The sequence below is a fragment of the Primulina tabacum genome, chromosome 8, assembly GCF_025594145.1.
Source record: "Primulina tabacum isolate GXHZ01 chromosome 8, ASM2559414v2, whole genome shotgun sequence".
NCBI lineage: Eukaryota > Viridiplantae > Streptophyta > Magnoliopsida > Lamiales > Gesneriaceae > Primulina > Primulina tabacum.
In genome coordinates, this window is record NC_134557.1 from 2,481,662 (window position 1) to 2,500,669 (window position 19,008).

The 19,008-nt window shown below is 31.8% G+C and overlaps 1 protein-coding gene across 2 annotated transcripts; it reads right to left on the minus strand.

The window, feature by feature from the left end:
- Nucleotides 1–10,357: 10,357 nt before the first annotated feature.
- Nucleotides 10,358–16,049, minus strand: LOC142552891 (coatomer subunit alpha-1-like). 2 transcript variants are annotated; one of them, XM_075662776.1, is made up of 4 exons: nt 15,585–15,722; nt 14,725–14,974; nt 14,019–14,513; nt 10,358–13,650 (listed from the first exon to the last, which is right to left on the minus strand). In XM_075662776.1, exons 2-4 carry the CDS (start codon nt 14,780–14,782, stop codon nt 10,694–10,696), a joined length of 3,510 nt encoding a protein of 1,169 aa, XP_075518891.1. In that variant the 5' UTR covers nt 14,783–14,974; nt 15,585–15,722; the 3' UTR covers nt 10,358–10,693. The 2 variants fall into 2 exon arrangements, with proteins under 2 accessions (XP_075518891.1, XP_075518889.1); XM_075662774.1 differs by lacking the exon at nt 14,725–14,974 and having other exon boundaries at nt 15,585–16,049.
- Nucleotides 16,050–19,008: the final 2,959 nt, after the last annotated feature.

Here is a 19,008-nt window from a genome sequence, read left to right on the forward strand (position 1 = left end):
GTTGATACATAAGTAATCTATATATATCTACCTTCTAAATGGGAAAAAAATGTTTTATATGACCTTAATATTTATTAATAATTTAATTTTATTTAATCACACTCATCTCTATTCGTTTTCCCATTATTACCTTAATGTTCGTAATATTAACAATTTATTTAAATTTATAATATTATGATATTTATGTCAATATAAATATTAAAGTAAATAATTTTAAATTTAAAAATAAAAATATATTAATGATTATTATTAAATGAACAGATGAAAAAAACAAAAAAATAAATATGTATTTATGATAGTGATTTTATGTGAATTTGATGTCAATGTAAATATTAAAGTAATTAATTTTAAATTTAAAAATAAAAATATATTAATGATTATTATTAAATGAATAGATGAAAAACAAACAAAAAATAAACATGTATTTATGATAGTGATTTTATGTGAATTTGATGTCAATGTAAATATTAAAGTAATTAATTTTAAATTTAAAAATAAAAATGTATTAATTATTATTATTAAAAGAATATATGAAAAAGAAAACATGTAGTAATTAATTTTAAATTTAAAAATAAAAATATATTAATGATTATTATTAAATGAGTAGATGAAAAACAAAAAAATAAATAAACATGTATTTATGATAGTGATTTCCTGTGAATTTGGTGTCAATGTAAATATTAAAGTAATTAATTTTAAATTTAAAAATATATATATTATTAGTATATAAATATAGATATAGATATAGATTAAACCTCGACATATAAATTTATAATTTCTTATTTTCTGTTTTCTTAAATATAAATTTTTTGTATTATTTATTTTAATAAAAGAATGTTTCTGTTTTGTTAAATATAAATTTTTTGTATTATTTATTTTAATAAAAGAATGTATAACATTATTACTATTATTTGTAAAGTATTTTCACAAAACCAATTAATTTTATAAATAATATTATTATATATTGAAATTTTTTGTAATATTTATTTTAATAAAAGAATGTTTCTGTTTTGTTAAATATAAATTTTTTGTATTATTTATTTTAATAAAAGAATGTATAACACTATTACTATTATTTGTAAGGTATTTTCACAAAATCAATTAATTTTATAAATAATATTATTACATATTGATTATTTTAATAAAAGAATGTATAACACTATTACTATTATTTGTAAGGTATTTTCACAAAACCAATTAAATTTATAAATAATATTATTACATATTGATTCGAATCATTAGTTGTTGAACAAATACTTTTATATTATTTGTAGTCATGCCATGAAATTGAGTGAAAGAGTAATAAATAATAATTAGTGAATGGATTAATAATAATTAACTAATTACATAAAAGGAAGACAAAGTGTCATTAGAGTACAATTTTAATGAGGATAATAAAGGAAATTCACAATTCAATCTGTATATTTATATAGAATATAGATTATTTTAATAAAAGAATGTATAATACTATTACTATTGTTTGTAAGGTATTTTCACAAAACCAATTAATTTTATAAATAATATTATTATATATTGAAATTTTTTGTATTATTTATTTTAATAAAAGAATGTTTCTGTTTTGTTAAATATAAATTTTTTGTATTATTTATTTTAATAAAAGAATGTATAACACTATTACTATTATTTGTAAGGTATTTTCACAAAACCAATTAATTTTATAAATAATATTATTACATATTGATTATTTTAATAAAAGAATGTATAACACTATTACTATTATTTGTAAGGTATTTTCACAAAACCAATTAATTTTATAAATAATATTATTACATATTGATTATTTTAATAAAAGAATGTATAACACTATTACTATTATTTGTAAGGTATTTTCACAAAACCAATTAAATTTATAAATAATATTATTACATATTGATTCGAATCATTAGTTGTTGAACAAATACTTTGATATTATTTGTAGTCATGCCATGAAATTGAGTGAAAGAGTAATAAATAATAATTAGTGAATGGATTAATAATAATTAACTAATTACATAAAAAGAAGACAAAGTGTCATTAGAGTACGATTTTAATGAGGATAATAAAAGAAATTCACAATTCAATATGTATATTTATATAGATATAGATAGTTTATGTACTAATTACAATCTAAGCATATAAGTTTGAAATTTGAATTATGTTATTAATTGTTCCAAATCTGAATACACCACAAACGTATAGTACTATTCTTTTTAAGGAAATTGTTCCCCAAGATCCAGTGGGGATTACTACTTCCCATTCCAAAACGCTCTATTTTCATGATTTTGACTCCAACAAGTACTCTATGAGATTTTAATTTTATCTTTTTTTTGCCTCCCCTTCGATTTAATGTGTCCATGATTTTAATAGATTTTATCCAAAGAGAAAATTAGCACGTTCATGCGTCTAGAGCCCACCATGAAAATAGAGACGTGACGAAATTAAATGAATTTTCTTCGATTTTAGAAATATTTTGAAACTGGAACCACTTGATCAACATCAATTTAATTTCGTGAATGAAACATATATAGTTGTTGGTCATTTCAACTCTCATAAAAGTTCATATTTACGTTGAAAAATACCGTGGTTCTAATGAACTTTGCTCTGATATTAATACACAATTCAAACAGGATTTTCATAAAATTTAATAAATAATAATCTTAACATTCTCAGTAATTTTAATATATAATATGTTCAATTGACGACTTATGTTAATTGTCTCACATCGGTTGGATAAATAACCTGGGAGTTGTATATAATGGGCTTGGACAATCATCCCCCTTGAGCTAGCTTTTGGGGATTGAGTTAGGTCCAAGTTCCAATTTTAACATGGTATCAGAGCTCAGGTTCCACCGTTATGTGTTGGACTGCCTATAATTAGGCCACCCGTTCTGCCCATAATTGGGTCATTTGCAAACTCCACGCTCCAGATGTTCATTCCTGGGCGTGAGAGAGGTGTGTTAGTTGTCTCACATCGGTTGAATAAATAACTTGGGACTTGTATATATGGGCTTGAACAATCCTCCCCCTTGAGCTAGCTTTTGGGGTTGAGTTAGGTCCAAGTTCCATTCTTAACATGGTATCAGAGCTCGGGTTCCACCGTTATGTGTTGCACTGCCTATAATTAGGCCACCCTGTTCTGCCCATAATTGGGTCATTTGTAAACTCCACGCTCCAGATGTTCATTCATGGGCGTGAGAGAGGTATGTTAATTGTCCCACATCGGTTGGATAAATAACCTGGGAGTTGTATATAATGAGCTTGGACAATCCTTCCCCCTTGAACTAGCTTTTGGGGTTGAGTTAGGTCCAAATTCCAATTTTAACAACTTATTTTCATCTTTTTTTAATCATAAATATCCATCTCCTGAAATTTCACAAGTTACTTATTTTGTCCCCTCTCAACTGAGACCATGATCATTCTACAAAACAAGGGTAAGGTTTGATGGATCTTTAACCTTATGCTGTTTCTGACATACAACCCCATACCCCATGTGATATCTAAAGAATTAATACTACTGTACCTTTATACATACATAAACTGGCACAATAAAATATTATATATTTATTTATTTATTTAACGAGAATGAAGAGATATACATTGTCAAAAATAAGGACCCGTAACTTTATATGGATCTGACCCGACCGGAAAGAACCGGTCGGGTACGAGGTGACCCAATACAGGTTGGAAACTTTGATTATCTTCTGCCTTGAAGATCTTTTGGCACTTCTTCATGTTTCTCTGTGGGACCCATGTCCATTATATATCTTTACCTATTGAAGTTTTTTCCCGATTAAAGAATAAAAGTTTTATATGTGAGACGGTTCAATCATATCGATATTCACAATAAAAAGTAATACTCTTAGCATAAAAAGTAATATTTTTTCATGGATGACCCAAATAAGAGATCTGTCTCACAAAATACGACCCGTGAGACCGTTTCACATAAATTTTTCTCAGAAAATAATTTTTTATCAAGAATATAGAAATTAAATATGCATATGGTCGGAAATATAATTGAGTTCAAGCTTGCTCTGACAGCTAAATATTAGCACTATCAATACTAAGGTTACTTATATATATTGAGATATGAATATTTAGATATACGATTGAGGTATTACCCTAAAGATCGAGTCCCGTTAACTCAAAAATGTCATGATGTTAGAAATTTGGCAATTGGATATGTTGTTTCTTGGCAATCATAAAGCAGACAGATGTTTCAAATGGGAAAGGAGTAAAAGGCGTGACAAGTTTTGGTTGTGTCCCTTAATCATAGCTATGTTTTCGTAAACCCATACGTCAAATTCAAAACGAATTAATATCCATTTTCTACTAATATTTTGTGTATGACAAAAACTTGTGTGAGACGGTCTCTCGTGTCTTATTTTGTGAGACAGATATCTTTATTAGGATCATCCATAAAAAATATTACTTTTTATGCTAAGAGTATTACTTTTTATTGTGAATATCGGTAGGGTTGACCCGTCTCACATATAAAGATTCGTGAGACCGTCTCACAAAAAACGTACTTGTACGTGTATATACTATTTTCTTTCGATGATTCTTTGCCTAGCTACAACGTCAATTTTATTTGTAGTTAATCCGATATTGCAAAATGCATTTAAATTAATATTGCATTGATGAGAAAATTAAATATATATGGTCCCAAATTAATTATATTTTAGTAGCTTTAATTTAACTAATATTTTTTTATAGGTTACAATATTTATATCCTAAATTATCCTTATTGATTCGATATTGATCACAATATGAGCTCGTTTTTAAAACATTTATTTTTAAAAAAAAAACTATTACGGAAGCATATGATTCATCTTTGTCGTTGTTGTGGCAGACAGTGAAATATACTCCACTACGTATAACTTCACTAACTTGTACAATTTAATTATCAAGCCTGCGGACAAAATAGTGCTAACTAAGTACGACATATTAATAACACTAAGAGCTTTTAATAAATTGACACAACCGTCACGAATGTTTGAGTTGATAGAATAAATGAACGTTTGACAAGTTATCAGAAGTTCGATTTCTCTTATCAACACCTTTTAGACGAGCTTGTCCGATGTGATTGTTGAGTTGAGGTTTATCCAGTGTCTATCGAATGATAACCGTTGCGAATTTCACTCTCATTTCATTAAAAAAAAAATTGAACACAAGGGGTGGGTCTTGATAATTATAATTTTTGAATATTATTTAACTTTCTAGAGCCGCATATTACGCAACAATTGGAACATAATTGATTGTTTTTTAAATTTACAAGTTAACCTTAAACTAAAAAAAGTAGTAGTTCCAACCTAGTCAGTATTTCCCGTGCGAGAATAAACAAAAATGAAAGCCGGTGCTGCGTAATGTTGGGACAGATGTTTATTTACAAGTTCAACTGTGTAAGCAGGCAAGTGCAAGCATCATACTATTGCCCTCGACTAGTCCCTTTCATTGTTGGAGATTCAACACTTTTCAAATATATATTCATCATGAGTGTTTCTTGCTCAGAATCTAGCAAGATTTTGACCCTGTCTTTAGATAAAAATATGAATATTAATGTGGATCATTTTATTCATGGCAACCCAAAAGACTGAGAGGAAAAAACTTGGAAGTTTTTTTTTTTAAAAAAAAAAGAGAATAGACAACTCCAACACGAAGACTTACGTGACAAGCACAGGTCCAAGATCTCCTAGTTTTCTTCCATACTTGGCAAACACATTGTACAGTGATGGAGTACAAGTTGCAGCCTTCATTGAAGTTTTTTGTGTTACTGTTCCCCTCCAAACTAACACACACTTGCCGAAACAGATTCAACATCACATCGGTCTTCTATCTTTACTTCACGCCAGGACAAGTCATCCGAAATTGCTTCTCGCAATTGAATTGTTCATTTCATCGACACCTTTTGTTGGACACGATCATCATTTCTCTAAATCATGAGTTTCCCAAACACACAATCTCGAAAAGTCGTAGTTTCAAACTAATTCGTGCCGATTAACTTGCATCTCGTCTTTTATTATAAATAGTTATAGTTATAATGTCACGCCCCGGGACGGGGGGTTGGTTTACACCGGCGTTGCTCTCAAATTTACATTCGAAACCAACAAGTCTCAGAAGTACAAACCAGTCTTTTTATTCATAAACACTGAATATTTCAATGTCTGATACGGCGGAAATACCAAATATTTTACAGCGGAAATGTAAAACCAAATATAACGTCTTAACAAATGCAGCGGAATAAACATAAACTAGAACTGATAAACAACGATCTTCTTCATCAGCCCCAGAATTGAATCTGCTCTTCTTCTAACTTTTCTTCCTCGTTCTTATCTGAGATGAGTTTGGTGGGTGAGTGATATGGTTGTCACTCAGTAAGCAGGGGCGGAAATAACTCCCAGTTTTCGAAATCGTTTTCAACAGAAACAGTAATACAAGAATATATAGAAAACTCTTATTTTCAGAACAGAAATCAGAATTCAGAAATCACAGGTTTCAGAACAGAAATCAGAATTAGTAAGCATTGAGCACGTTAGTGAATTTCATGGCTAAACTGATATCAGTCCCCTATATGTTCTCTCCTCTAAGGGGTGGGGCTAGAATCAGAATCAGAATTCAGAAATGTTCAGAATATATATTCCTACCATTAGTTCACTAGGGAGTTTCAGTGCTTCAAAAATCAGATATCAGAAATCAAACATACAGAAACTGTGCTTTAAAACAGAATTATCAAACTGATTTCAAGATATTTATATATAAGCCCACTTACTGTAATTTGCTAAAAAATGTTTCGGTTGAAGTCTGGAAATCTGATTGTCTCGCTACTGGATTTTACAGCTCGAATATAGACACTCTCTTAGCTCTAATTAAAGTGATAATCTCAAGATTTGTGTAACACCAATTCAAGGTTTGAGGGTGTTATTTATAGGCAAAATTCTGAGTGTTAGCCTCCCAATTAATGGCCATAATCTGCCATTAACAGCCTTTATTCCATGTTAAATGCTTCAGTTACAAGTCATGACTTGAAACAGTAACTGTCTGCTGGAATCTCGTTCTTCTACTGCTGGATTTTATCTGCTGGAATTCTGTCAGCTGGAAAAACTACGAGCTTCTGGAATATTATTAACTGCTGAAATATTGTTAGCTTATGCTGAAATTCTTGCATTGCTGCTGAATATTGCTAGCTGCTGCAGAATACTAACGGCTGGAAATTCGGGTTCTCATATATAAACTATTAAAGTCATTAAAATGTCGCTCTTTATGATAATGGATGGCCGTAAATTATGATAATTTTACGATAAAATAACTCGAAACGCCATTTTTCGCACTTTTATAGTCGATGATCGTCGTTACAAAGAAAGCAGAGATGATGAGAGGACTCGTTTTTGGCCACTTAAACATATGCATCCACCACAGGTTGAAGCACGCGATATTATTGATCACTTGTGTTGGCCACTTTTGACGCGTAAAGTGATTTCACTCAACCCAAAAAATGCTCCACAGATCAACTAAAGGCCCCACCCAATCTTTTTATTTCTAAACCAAGTTCATCCCTTCAATTTACGTTCATACAAGAAGATTTAATCAGCCTACTGTCCCTGACTTAATGCACCTCAGCCTTATCTACTTCTTGTCGGAAGCATAATAAAAAGAAAAATTTATTAGAAAAGAAAAAGAAAAAACAAGGCAGGCACTAGGAAAGAGAACAAAACAAATATTGATTAGTGAACAGGTGTTGCTTTTAGTATACAAAAGATTGCCTTCTCTACAAGGGAATGATGGATTAATAACATCAAACCATGAAGTTGGTGTAATTTTGTTGGTAGGTATTCTTTTTTTTTTTTTTGTTTGTTTTGAGAAATCTTGGGATAGAAATGGGAGAACCAAATGGCTACAAGAAAATATTCGAGACAAGAGTTTAACTCTTACGATATTGCCCCGCTCCGGTACTCACGGTTTATAACTCTATCAAGATGGTAATTGGTATGCAAACTTTTTAATTTCAAATTTTAAGCGTTACAATAAAAAATCAAATTCAAAGAATTTAAATCTTGTAAAACTTGAATTTAAGCGCAAATGCTTAAAAAACTAAAAACTAGAAGACAACTTTCGAAAATTAATTCCAAAGTTTGAATTTAAGCGTATAAACTTAGAAATCCAAACTCAAGATTTTATATCTTGAAAATTTGAATTTTAAGCTCTAATGCTTAAAAAATTACATATAGAACAAAACTTAAAAGAGAAATGAGACTAAGAGAAAATTGGTGTAATAATGCAAATAAGAGGGTCATATTTATAAAAAAACAGAAAACCTTGAATGAAAGAATGCACCATTTCAACACAAGAGACTTGGCCTTTCCAAAGTGGCGCCTCTTCAAATCATGAAATCACACGGCCATTTCAATAATATTTTTTTTATAATATATATATATATATATAATATAATATAATAATATATTATGATCTAATCTTTTCACTCGAAAAAATTTGAGGTCAATAAATTTTTCATTCACCCTATTTGGTAATCGAAAAATAATTTTGCTCATCACGTAGCTCGTTCTAATTATTTTATCGATTCTAAATGAATACAAAACTCATTTTTTTAACAAATTTAACTACGCATTTGGCAAGGTGTGAATTCGTGCACGAATTCCTTTACTCGAACTAATTCGATCAAAAAGAACCCATGGAATTTAAAGGATAGATGAACCAAAGCTTGAGCGAACCATGACCCGCGGATGCATGTAGAGTAAGCGGTAAGCACAAAACAAAACGACGACCAATATCATGTCCAACTAAGTTCAGAACAATGACCAAAAAAAAGAACAAGAACTTCGACTATGATCATATATTACATAGAAAACAGGAACCTTGCAGCATCTATTTGCTAGTTGAGAAGACAATGAACTTAAGAGAGTGTTTAGAACTTATTTAAAACAATTTATAAATCCATACGTCTTATGATGTTTTATTTAAAATAAAACGTTAAAATATTTGAATAAAATAAAATAATAAAACTTATAGTTTTTTTCTATGTATCTGATATTATATAAAAAAAAATTTCGTAATAGTTACCAAAATTAATAAACCATAACACTATAAAATAATAATTATTTTAATCATTAATGTAACAAGAGTAACAATAATAGATATTAATAATATAATTATAATTATAATTAATAACAATTTTAATAATTAATATTTTTAAATATTAATCAATTTATATAATTTTATAGGAAGCTTTACTTGGGATATTATAAAATCTACAAGAATAATTTGATTTTTTAAAAAACAGACATTCAACTAAAATCTTAAAAAACAAGTTGAGAGTACCCAATATTTTTAGGACAAAAACTTATGTGAGACGGTCTCACGAGTCGTATTTTGTAAGACGGATCTCTTATTTGAGTCATCCATGAAAAAATATTACTTCTTATGCTAAGAGTATTACTTTTTATTGTGAATATCGGTAAAAATGAATCGTCTCACAGATAAAGATTCGTGAGACCGTCTCACAAGAGACCTAATCTTTTTTTTAAATCGTTCATCAGCTGTCAAATATCTTATTTTGACATCTTATAAGCAATTTTCTCAAAAAAATTATCAAACAAAATTTCAAAGCTCATAAACGTTTTTTGAGAAATTTTATAAACTGTAAACACACATTTTATCCGTAGGTGCTCTTCAGACTAGACTCAAAAAGTTTAGAAAAGTGGTTTCCATCAGTCATCTCCGTGACCCTTCAAATTCAGCACATCCACACTTCCACAGGGGAATGGCGCATCAGATTAGGTGAGTCAAACGCTCACATTTAATTATGTCAAAATAGGGAAATTCACTTCTACCAAGCCCTTAATCAAGTTGTATGAAGTCCAGCAACTCTCTTAAATTCAAGCTCAGATCAAAATCTAATCGTTGCTTGTTAACACAAAGGAACCAATGGCCCTGGCAAAGATGTTAACACACGATAGATACGAACTCCACCACCTCAAACGCTCACAAGTATATACTTGTGTGATATACACCTTTTCTAAAATTTACCATGCTAAGGAAAATCTGAATTATGACCCCCAAAATACAAATGGTATAGTGAATGACAAAACTATTAGCTTAACTGATATATGCGAACTCCACCACCTTAAATATGGGACTGGCGTCTTTGGAAATCCAATAACTAATGCTACAACTACATCAATTAAGTTTCAACCAATATAGCATTGAATTTGACCAGAATGAACTATGATACCCAAGAACGGCGGTATATATGGAAGAAACGAGAATTAATTGTTGTATCTATTTGATTTGACTCACAAGTATCAAGATATCCAGAAGGATAACGAGTAGATAAAATGCCTATTATATCTGCAAAAAGAACAATAACGCCCACCGCACATCTGGTGTGCGCCTTGCATAGCCACCACACAGCACGACAATGTTCAAAATAAAAAAATCTTCCATAACTTTATTACAATGAAAACTGTAACCGCAAAGGAGCGAAAGGGTGGGATATTGATCAAAGTAATTACAAATTAAACAAATACAGAACATGTATATAATTTGGAATCCGAAACTACTACCTCTTTGTGTGTCCTGATGGCACCTGCAAATCGACATATCTGTTTTGTTTCTCCAATGGTGAATATCTGTTTTGTTTCTCCAATGGTGAATGCAAACAAGACAGACAAAGAATATGGAATCATCTGGTCTGTGAAGGAGAACAGCGCAAGCCAGATGCATCAGATCCAACCACAGAAAGGTCACAAACCATACAAAGCTGCCCTTGCTGAGACGGAACAAAATGGGTACTGCAGTAAGGACAACTTACATCTCTCTGCCCTCTGTATATCGGGACGTAAGTGGCCCCACATATTACAAAAGGATTTCTAAAATTGTAGTTCAGTTGTGCAGAATCTTTCATATTCTTCTCGGCAGCCAGTAGAACCTGTCGAGCTGTTCTGGCTTGGTTTTCGTTGCTTGGGTTGGTTTCCAGAAGTCGGTAAGCAAAGTTAACCGCAGTGCTCAGATTTTGCGCCTTGTAGCAAACAGTCATGGCGTTCAATAATGCAAGTCGAGTGTGTGGAAGTTGGAGGTTGCAATGGGTGAAATAGGCCGCAAGCTCTTGCTGACGAATTGGATTGTCCTTCAAATCCCTTCTCTTAAGCTCCATCTTCAAACCCAAAACATACTCTTTTACAATGATAATCAACTCTTTCACTTCATCAACCTCTCTCCGTGTTTCGACCACAATCAGTGGAATTGTGTGAAGAATAGCTAGGAAATGTCGAAGAGCTTCTGAAAACTTTCCAGCGGTCGTAGCCTTATAACCAGCCTTGAGTTGTTCATCCAAGTGAGAAAAATTAAACACCAGAGCGGGGGGCCCCCGCACATTTGGACTTGCTGACTCGCTCCAACCCCTTTCCACTGCAACAGAGACCACTGGGGCTGATGATAAGGCACGCAAGTACGTGTGGCTGCCCATGTGAAGATCAATAAATAGCGACTTCAAAGGTGAGAAATTTCGTATTCCTAACTGACGGCTCAATAGACGCATTGCTGTGTCAAAGTCCCCAGCAGCAGCATGTTCAGCAGCAAGTGATGATCTTTGGACCCAAATCTGGCTCACAGGCATTCCAGGGGCAGGGGCTACAAAAACTGATGAACGTGATTTTGGGGTTGTCTTTGGTGTGTCAGCATCAGGAGGCAGATCCAAGTCCTCGAGATCCCATCCTCCCTCTTCATTCTCTTCATTCTCATTCTCGTCATCATCCTTCAACAACACACTACCGTCTCCATTCTGTATCTTGTCCACCTCATCAATATCCAAACCTTCGCCCCAATCAGCATCTGCAGCATCTTCATAATCATCATTTCCACCTTTGGCTGTATCATCAAGACCACCCTCAAAAATTCCTCTACCAACCATTAACAAAGGCCAATCTCCTGCACATAACACCGGATTCGGAGGTATCAATAGAGCAGGGTTATTCACCTTGGGCAAATGCGGAATATTATCCCCAAGTTCTACACCTATACGCCCTGCAACATCATGGAGCCCATGCACAGTGGCTGTAAAATATGCAAGAGGCAGATGGCCTGCATTCTCCAGAATCTTAACACGCTCCCTAATATCTCCAAGATAGACTGCATCATGAAATTGACCCATGACATCATTCTTGACCTCGGCAATTCTCATCATTTTGGATAATTTTTCGAGATTACCGGTTATCAGATAATGAAAAGATAGTCTCTCGAAGTTTTTTGTCTTCTGGTATGCATATTCAACAATCCCAGCATTTCCCTGACGAAGTGCCTCCACTCCTAGTCTGTACCAGTGATCTTTTTCATCAATCTTTTTTGCAGATTCAAGGGCTTTTTCAATATTACCGCATTCCAGGGCTAAGTTGAAGCGAGTCCTTTCATCCTTCACAAAATAAAGAGCAACCTGTGGGAAGCCCTTTTGTTGCATATAAGCAATCATTGCCTGTCCACATAGTTCTGAGTTTTTTATCATGCTCATCACTTGGTCGTATCTCTTTCCCAGCAAGGATAGCTTGAAGATATACTCTGTTGAATCAATAATGATAGGACGGTTTTTCCCCTCTCGATCCAAGCAAAATATTGAGTTCCCATGTATTTTCGTAATATATACTGGAACATCTAATGTCTTGATAATTCCACTATCCCCATTTAGAAGGCAATACTTGATATGCGTCAGTGTTGTATAGATGAAGACTCCATTATCATCCCATGCTCCACTCTTGACACGAATGGTCTCGTGAAGAGTGCAGCAATGCACAAGGTTTTTATCAGCAACAACAACAGAGTGCTTGCTCAATAAAGCAACGGAAGCCATATCCAGAGACCATACCACATACCTAACGAAAGGAGTTAGAAGATCCCCAACAACATTCCTTTGTTGGAGATCAAATATGACAACCCTGTCCTCTGCCCTGCAGAGTAGATTTCCCGTTCCGGCATAGAATATAGCATCAGTAGCAATTGGAAGAACACTCTTTTTCACTATTTCATTTTTCAGGTTCTTGACCAATACTTGATTGCTGCTCTTCTCAAGCACAGCAAATCTATTTCGAGCCACAAATACTGCTGACCCCCCAGCACCTCTCTTCGCCTCCTGAACTGTGTCGCTTTTACCATAGCTGTCTTTTGGAATAACATAGAGCTCATATGATCCCCCATCCACATCTGAGCAAATCAAAACAGCATTTTCAGTAGGGCTGTAAGAAAGAGTTCGAGCCCCTTGATTCAAACCATGAGAACCAGGTCGGCGAATCGTTATCAGTTGAACATCTTTCTGTGTTGAATACTCAAATACACGGAGAAATCTGTTCTTGACAAAGAAGACTGAATCAACGCTAACAGAAAAGGCAGGACGCTCTCTTTCCAACTTAAAAACAATCATGCCGCTATCATGACCAGCAGCCAAGAGATTTATCTCAGGATGAACTGATAGGATCCAGAATCGGTCAAGTTCCCTACGAAAAGTATGCAAGCCAGTTCTTTTTGTTGCATCCCAAACTCTGATACTCCTGTCTTCAGAATTTGAAACAATGATATCCTGTCTTGCATGAAACAAAGTACAGGATACATTATTCACGTGGCCTCTTAATGTGTCCACCTCCCAAGCCTTCGTATCTGACCAAATAAATCACATATCGGCCACTCAGTTCTGAAACTAAAGCGTTTATGCAACTAGAAAAGTAATATATGATCATTAGAATGAGTTTAAAAAGTAAAAAAATCTGATATAAGGAAATTCACAAGAGGCCTGTTCAAGAAATCTTTAGTGAGAGCTAGATTAAATATCCTGGTTCTTTTGGCAAGGAAAAAGAATTTTGTTATCCTTGATTAGAAACACTAGCCAAAATACATAACATCGCCTAGTTCCAATAAATCTCTCTAACTGTTAGATATACAACATGTCGAGCACTTGATTAAATTTAGACATCGGTATGTAATATTCTAACAGGTACATACAGCAATCAAAGATCAGGGGGGCATACCATTCATGCGCCATATTTTAACTTGTCGGTCATCTGCTCCGGAAACAATAAGAGGAAGAGTAGGATGGAAAGAAGCCCAGTTAACCCCTCGATCATGGCCTTCCAAGACATACTTCACAACAGCATCGACCCCACCAAAGAAATCTGCGTTCATTTGTGACAATCGCAGTATGTCATCGGCAGGAGATACCGCTTTCTTCCTCAAGGCACCAATATCCCATACACGAATAGTCTGGTCTAATGATGCTGAAACAATCAAGTCTTCTTTCGGGTGAAATGATGCACACATGACATAATGATTGTGCCCAGTCAACACAGATATGCAAGTTCGGGACTGCCAATTCCATATTCTAATTGTCTGATCATCACTTGCACTGACGATCCAGGGACACTCATGATGAAACTGAACCGTCCGGATATAATCAAGATGACCAAGAAGAGTAAATAGACACCTATGCAATTTGTAATTCCAGACCTTAATCTTGTAATCGTCACCTGCAAAAAATAGTGTTTTGGCATAGTCAAGAAAGATGCATCTCAATACAAATGCAAGAATAAAAGCATAACCTATTAAAAGCAATGTGTCAACCATAATTGACATTCTGCAATCTAAACAGAAACTGAGTTCAACCACAGATCTCAGAAATTGAAATTGTCAACAGTGATAAAAACTGACTACAAGGAAAGATATCAGACAGCGACTTACTCAGATCATAAAACAAAACTAGGAATGAGCATAGTGATGATGGTGGATTTTCAACCATCAAACTCTCCACCAACTTATATAATGTATCACTTATTCCAAGGTAATTGAAATTTTCCTAGCATCGGTTACGGCAATAAGGTGATTTTTTTATCTAGAATCCCCTGCTCCATCTGCACCAGCATCCTTTGCCTAAGAGTGAACAAGCTCCACCAATCAACATTTCCCAGCAATCAGAAAAAGAACAACCAACCTGACGTCAAATTTCAGATCTCATTTTACAGATCGCATGTAAATAATTTACTGCCAATTACAGTCCCATGAATGATGAAGCCATTAAAGGAAAACCTTAATAATCAAATGTTCTCAAAAAAATGAAAAGCTTCGATAATTACAAAAGCTAAGACCATAAACTAAGTGTGAAGCACAAATCGCTATTATTCCACAATACTTTGTCTATTATCGAATCAACTTTCAATCACAAATGTAATGCGAGGAAAATTGCAGTTCCTACCAAAAGGGTGATATAAATCAAACCCCAGTGACAACATGATAATGTCTCAGATAAGAGAGGGAAACTAAAATTAAAACCAAGCTAATTGCAATCACCAAATTCATCGAAAAATGACAAAACATACATCTATGATCTACCCCTATAAATTCAAAATGAAAAATCCAGTTATCTTGCCAACCGCCCCCCAGCATCACAATCTTAGTACCAACAGTCTTAACACAAAACATCAGATCCAGCCTCTAGCAAAGCGTCACCACTCCAAAAGAACAATTAATCACATGAAATCAATCATAAATAGTAATGTAAACAGAAATTCAAAGTAAAATAATGAAAAAGTAAAGAAATAGACCTCCGGATACAAAAAGCGGCTGTGACTTGTGAAAATGAACACCACGAACGGGTCCTTCATGCTCATCAAACCGATCAATGAGGGTGCCCATGCGATAGTCCCAGAGTTGGATCACACCACTGTGAAGACTCGCCAAGATCCATGGCCTCTTACCGTGGAAATTCAACCCTTTCACTCTATTACTCTTCGTCTCAAACTTCGTCAACATTTTGCAATACACTCCGCAAAATCATTGGCAGGGATTAAAACAATGAGATCCGAACGCAGCCAGGAAATGAAAAACCCTAATTCAGATGCACGATCCGGACATGATTAGATCCGTGAAAATTTAGTGCGCTCATATCCAAGTCCCGAGGAGTGTGTGCAAAGCTCGGGGGCGAACTGAATAGGAATTGAGTGTGCTGTCAATTATGTGATCGGATCAGAGAGCTGAGAAAATTAATCGGGTTTAAAAGTGTGATTTAAGCCTAAAAAAACAAAAATCTACTGTAAAATTAAGAATTATCTCAATATTTTGATTTTTCAAACTCTGAAATACATGGGAGATTGTTACGATAATATTATCATCATCTTCAAACACAATAAAAACTCAAATTCATAACATTTAAATTATATTTGTGATCAAACTCGTCACATGAAATTCATAACATTTAAATTATATTTGTGATCAAACTCGTCACATGAATTACAAAAGTTTGTATTATTTAAGTAATATTAATATTAATGCATGTAATTGGTTTATTTTATCATTTTTTAAAAATGAACTTGAAGATTTTTTTGGTTGATTCAACAGTATGTTTGAATTGTTGGTGAAAATAGCTATTTAATTGACATGAGGTCGAAGATAAAAATGACAAATACGGCCCACCTTATTACAATTTCTAGATTATTTGAAGTCGTGATGAGCACTATGTCACAGATAGCATTTGGATTTTCAGGGTCTTCATAGATTAAGATGAAGATTTAATGTCTGTGAAGCCGAAATGATAATTTTCAAGTCAATTAGACAGAAGCAGATGTAAGAGCCTGACGGAATACTTAATCCCAACATATATTAAATGAATAATATATGGCTTCAAAGATGAAGATTGAGGCGAAGATGCCGAAGACATCTTCGTTCCGTCTTATTTCATTGTCTTCTCTAAATATGATTTTTCACTAAATAAAACAAGAAGGACTACTCAAATATACATTTACATTTATTTTTCCGTAAAAAAATTATAAATTATATTAAATTTATTTTTTGAAAATATTTTTTAATAATTTTATGTCGTGTAATATGATTAGTTAAAAATTCAAAAGGGGCTAAAGATGAGTAAATAATTTATTGTGATATGATAGTTATAGATGAAATATAAAGTTATTAAAATAATTTAAAGCTTTTATTGAATAAATAAATTGGAATATTTTTAAAATTTAATATTATAGTATTTTTGTTTATAAAAAATATTACGACGTTAAAGTTAATTATTCCAAGTATCTCAATTTTAGAATATAATATAGTAATATTTTTATGTTAAATAATATTTTAGTATAACTAAGTATAATATTTGGCAAAAAATATGCAATTCTATATAATATATTTATAGATTAAAATTAATTTTGGTGTATAAAATAACGATAAATTGATATATGAATTATTGTAAATAACTTAATTGATACATGAATAAACTAGAAGGTCTAGTTTATCATTAAATTAAAATGTTTTTAAGTTCAATTATCATTATAAATTCAATTAAACACACACTTTTATTTTCAAGATTATTAAATTTATTTTATTGATTATTTTGTTTTGAAAAACTAAACTATTAAAATTCATATTTGATAAATAATTATTAATTCAAATATACAACTAATTTTGTTATTGTATTCATTAAAATATAATAAATAAATATCTATCACTAGATCACAAAAATATTATTTTAGGATGATCGAAGCAAAAATAATATTCATTTTAGTTTTCCAAAATCCGATATTGATTTTCTGGAGTTTGGAAGAGTGTTCAACATAAAAGCTGTAGATGTGAATGAGTGAGATTTTTCATATGTTGTTGTATCGGTACTTCAACTGCTACGTGCCCTCATTTTTTCCAAAAGATATGTCTTTTCATGATCTATAATTTTTACGTTGAACACTTTTTTGAATTCCAACAAATCCAAATTTTTGAAAAACTAAAAATGGCGATGATATTTTATTCGATGACACGAAAATAATAAATCTGAGCTATGTCTATATATATATGTGTATTTATATATATATATGTGTATTTATATATATATATATATATATATATATATTATATTTTTATCAATATCAACAAAATTAGTTGTGTATTGGAGTTTATAATTATTTATCATAACATAATTTTTAAAATAAATAAATATATTTTAAATAATAACAAATAAAATAAATTAAATAACATTGAAAATAAAAGTTATATTTAATTGAATTTATTAATGGTAATTTGACTTCAAAGTAAGTTAAGTTGAAGATAAAATTGACTTTTTATTTTGATAATGTACCAATTTGTCAATTTCTAAATAATCTTTACACCAATTAAGCCATTCAGAGGAGTTCATGTATCAATTTATCAATAGTTCGTGAACTAAAACGAACTTTAATCTTTGTTTATCTATACACACACTCATTCCCCTATTTTTTCTACTTTTAACTTCCCATTTAGACTCTACAATCTAACTTCATGTTTGTGCAGTATCAATGTCACTGATAGAAATCCAATTACATTGTTAGAGTTTACTCATCCAAAATATAATCATTTATTTATGTTTCCCAAATAAATTTATTAACACGTTAGACGAAAGTTGACATATATTTTGATGATCTAAAAATTAGCATTTGACTATATCATAAGAAGATAAATGCTTCAGATTTAACATAAAAATTTTAAAATATTATATACATGCATAATTATACATTTATATACTATCTCTGTTTCCACGAAATTAATGTAGATTTAATAGTCGACTGATTTAAGCAATAACATTGATTGTATGAACCTAATAGGAACTTCATGCACTTATATATCACAATAGTATTGAAAAAAGTAATATTATTCATTTATGTAGCTATCATTAGTCTAATATTTATTGTTTTTTCTTAAATAAAGTTATCTAATTAAAATGTCAAATTTTCTTTAGAAAATAAATATCCAAGACATATATAAAAAAAAAATGAAACCAAATATAGAATTATTTCGGGCATACTGAAAAGAGACATTATAGTCCAAGTCCAACACATCTTCTGATGTGCCTAAAAATATAAAATAAATATTTTTTTTCAGATTAATTAACAATATTAAAGCTACAAAATGATTTTATTTGGAATAATAACATGATATATAAGTTTAAACTACGACCTAAATGGGCTTGGATGGGCTGGGCTGGGCTGGGCTGGACAATTTAAC

What these genes read in the sequence shown, in the direction of transcription:
- LOC142552891 (XM_075662774.1), bottom strand. Translation starts at nt 15,792, where the DNA reads ATGTTGACGAAGTTTGAGACGAAGAGTAATAGAGTGAAAGGGTTGAAT. An exon ending in GCCGCTTTTTGTATCCGGAG is followed by an intron (nt 14,514 to 15,584) that starts GTCTATTTCTTT and finishes TATTTTTTGCAG; the next exon opens with GTGACGATTACAAGATTAAG. An exon ending in TAAAATATGGCGCATGAATG is followed by an intron (nt 13,651 to 14,018) that starts GTATGCCCCCCT and finishes TTATTTGGTCAG; the next exon opens with ATACGAAGGCTTGGGAGGTG.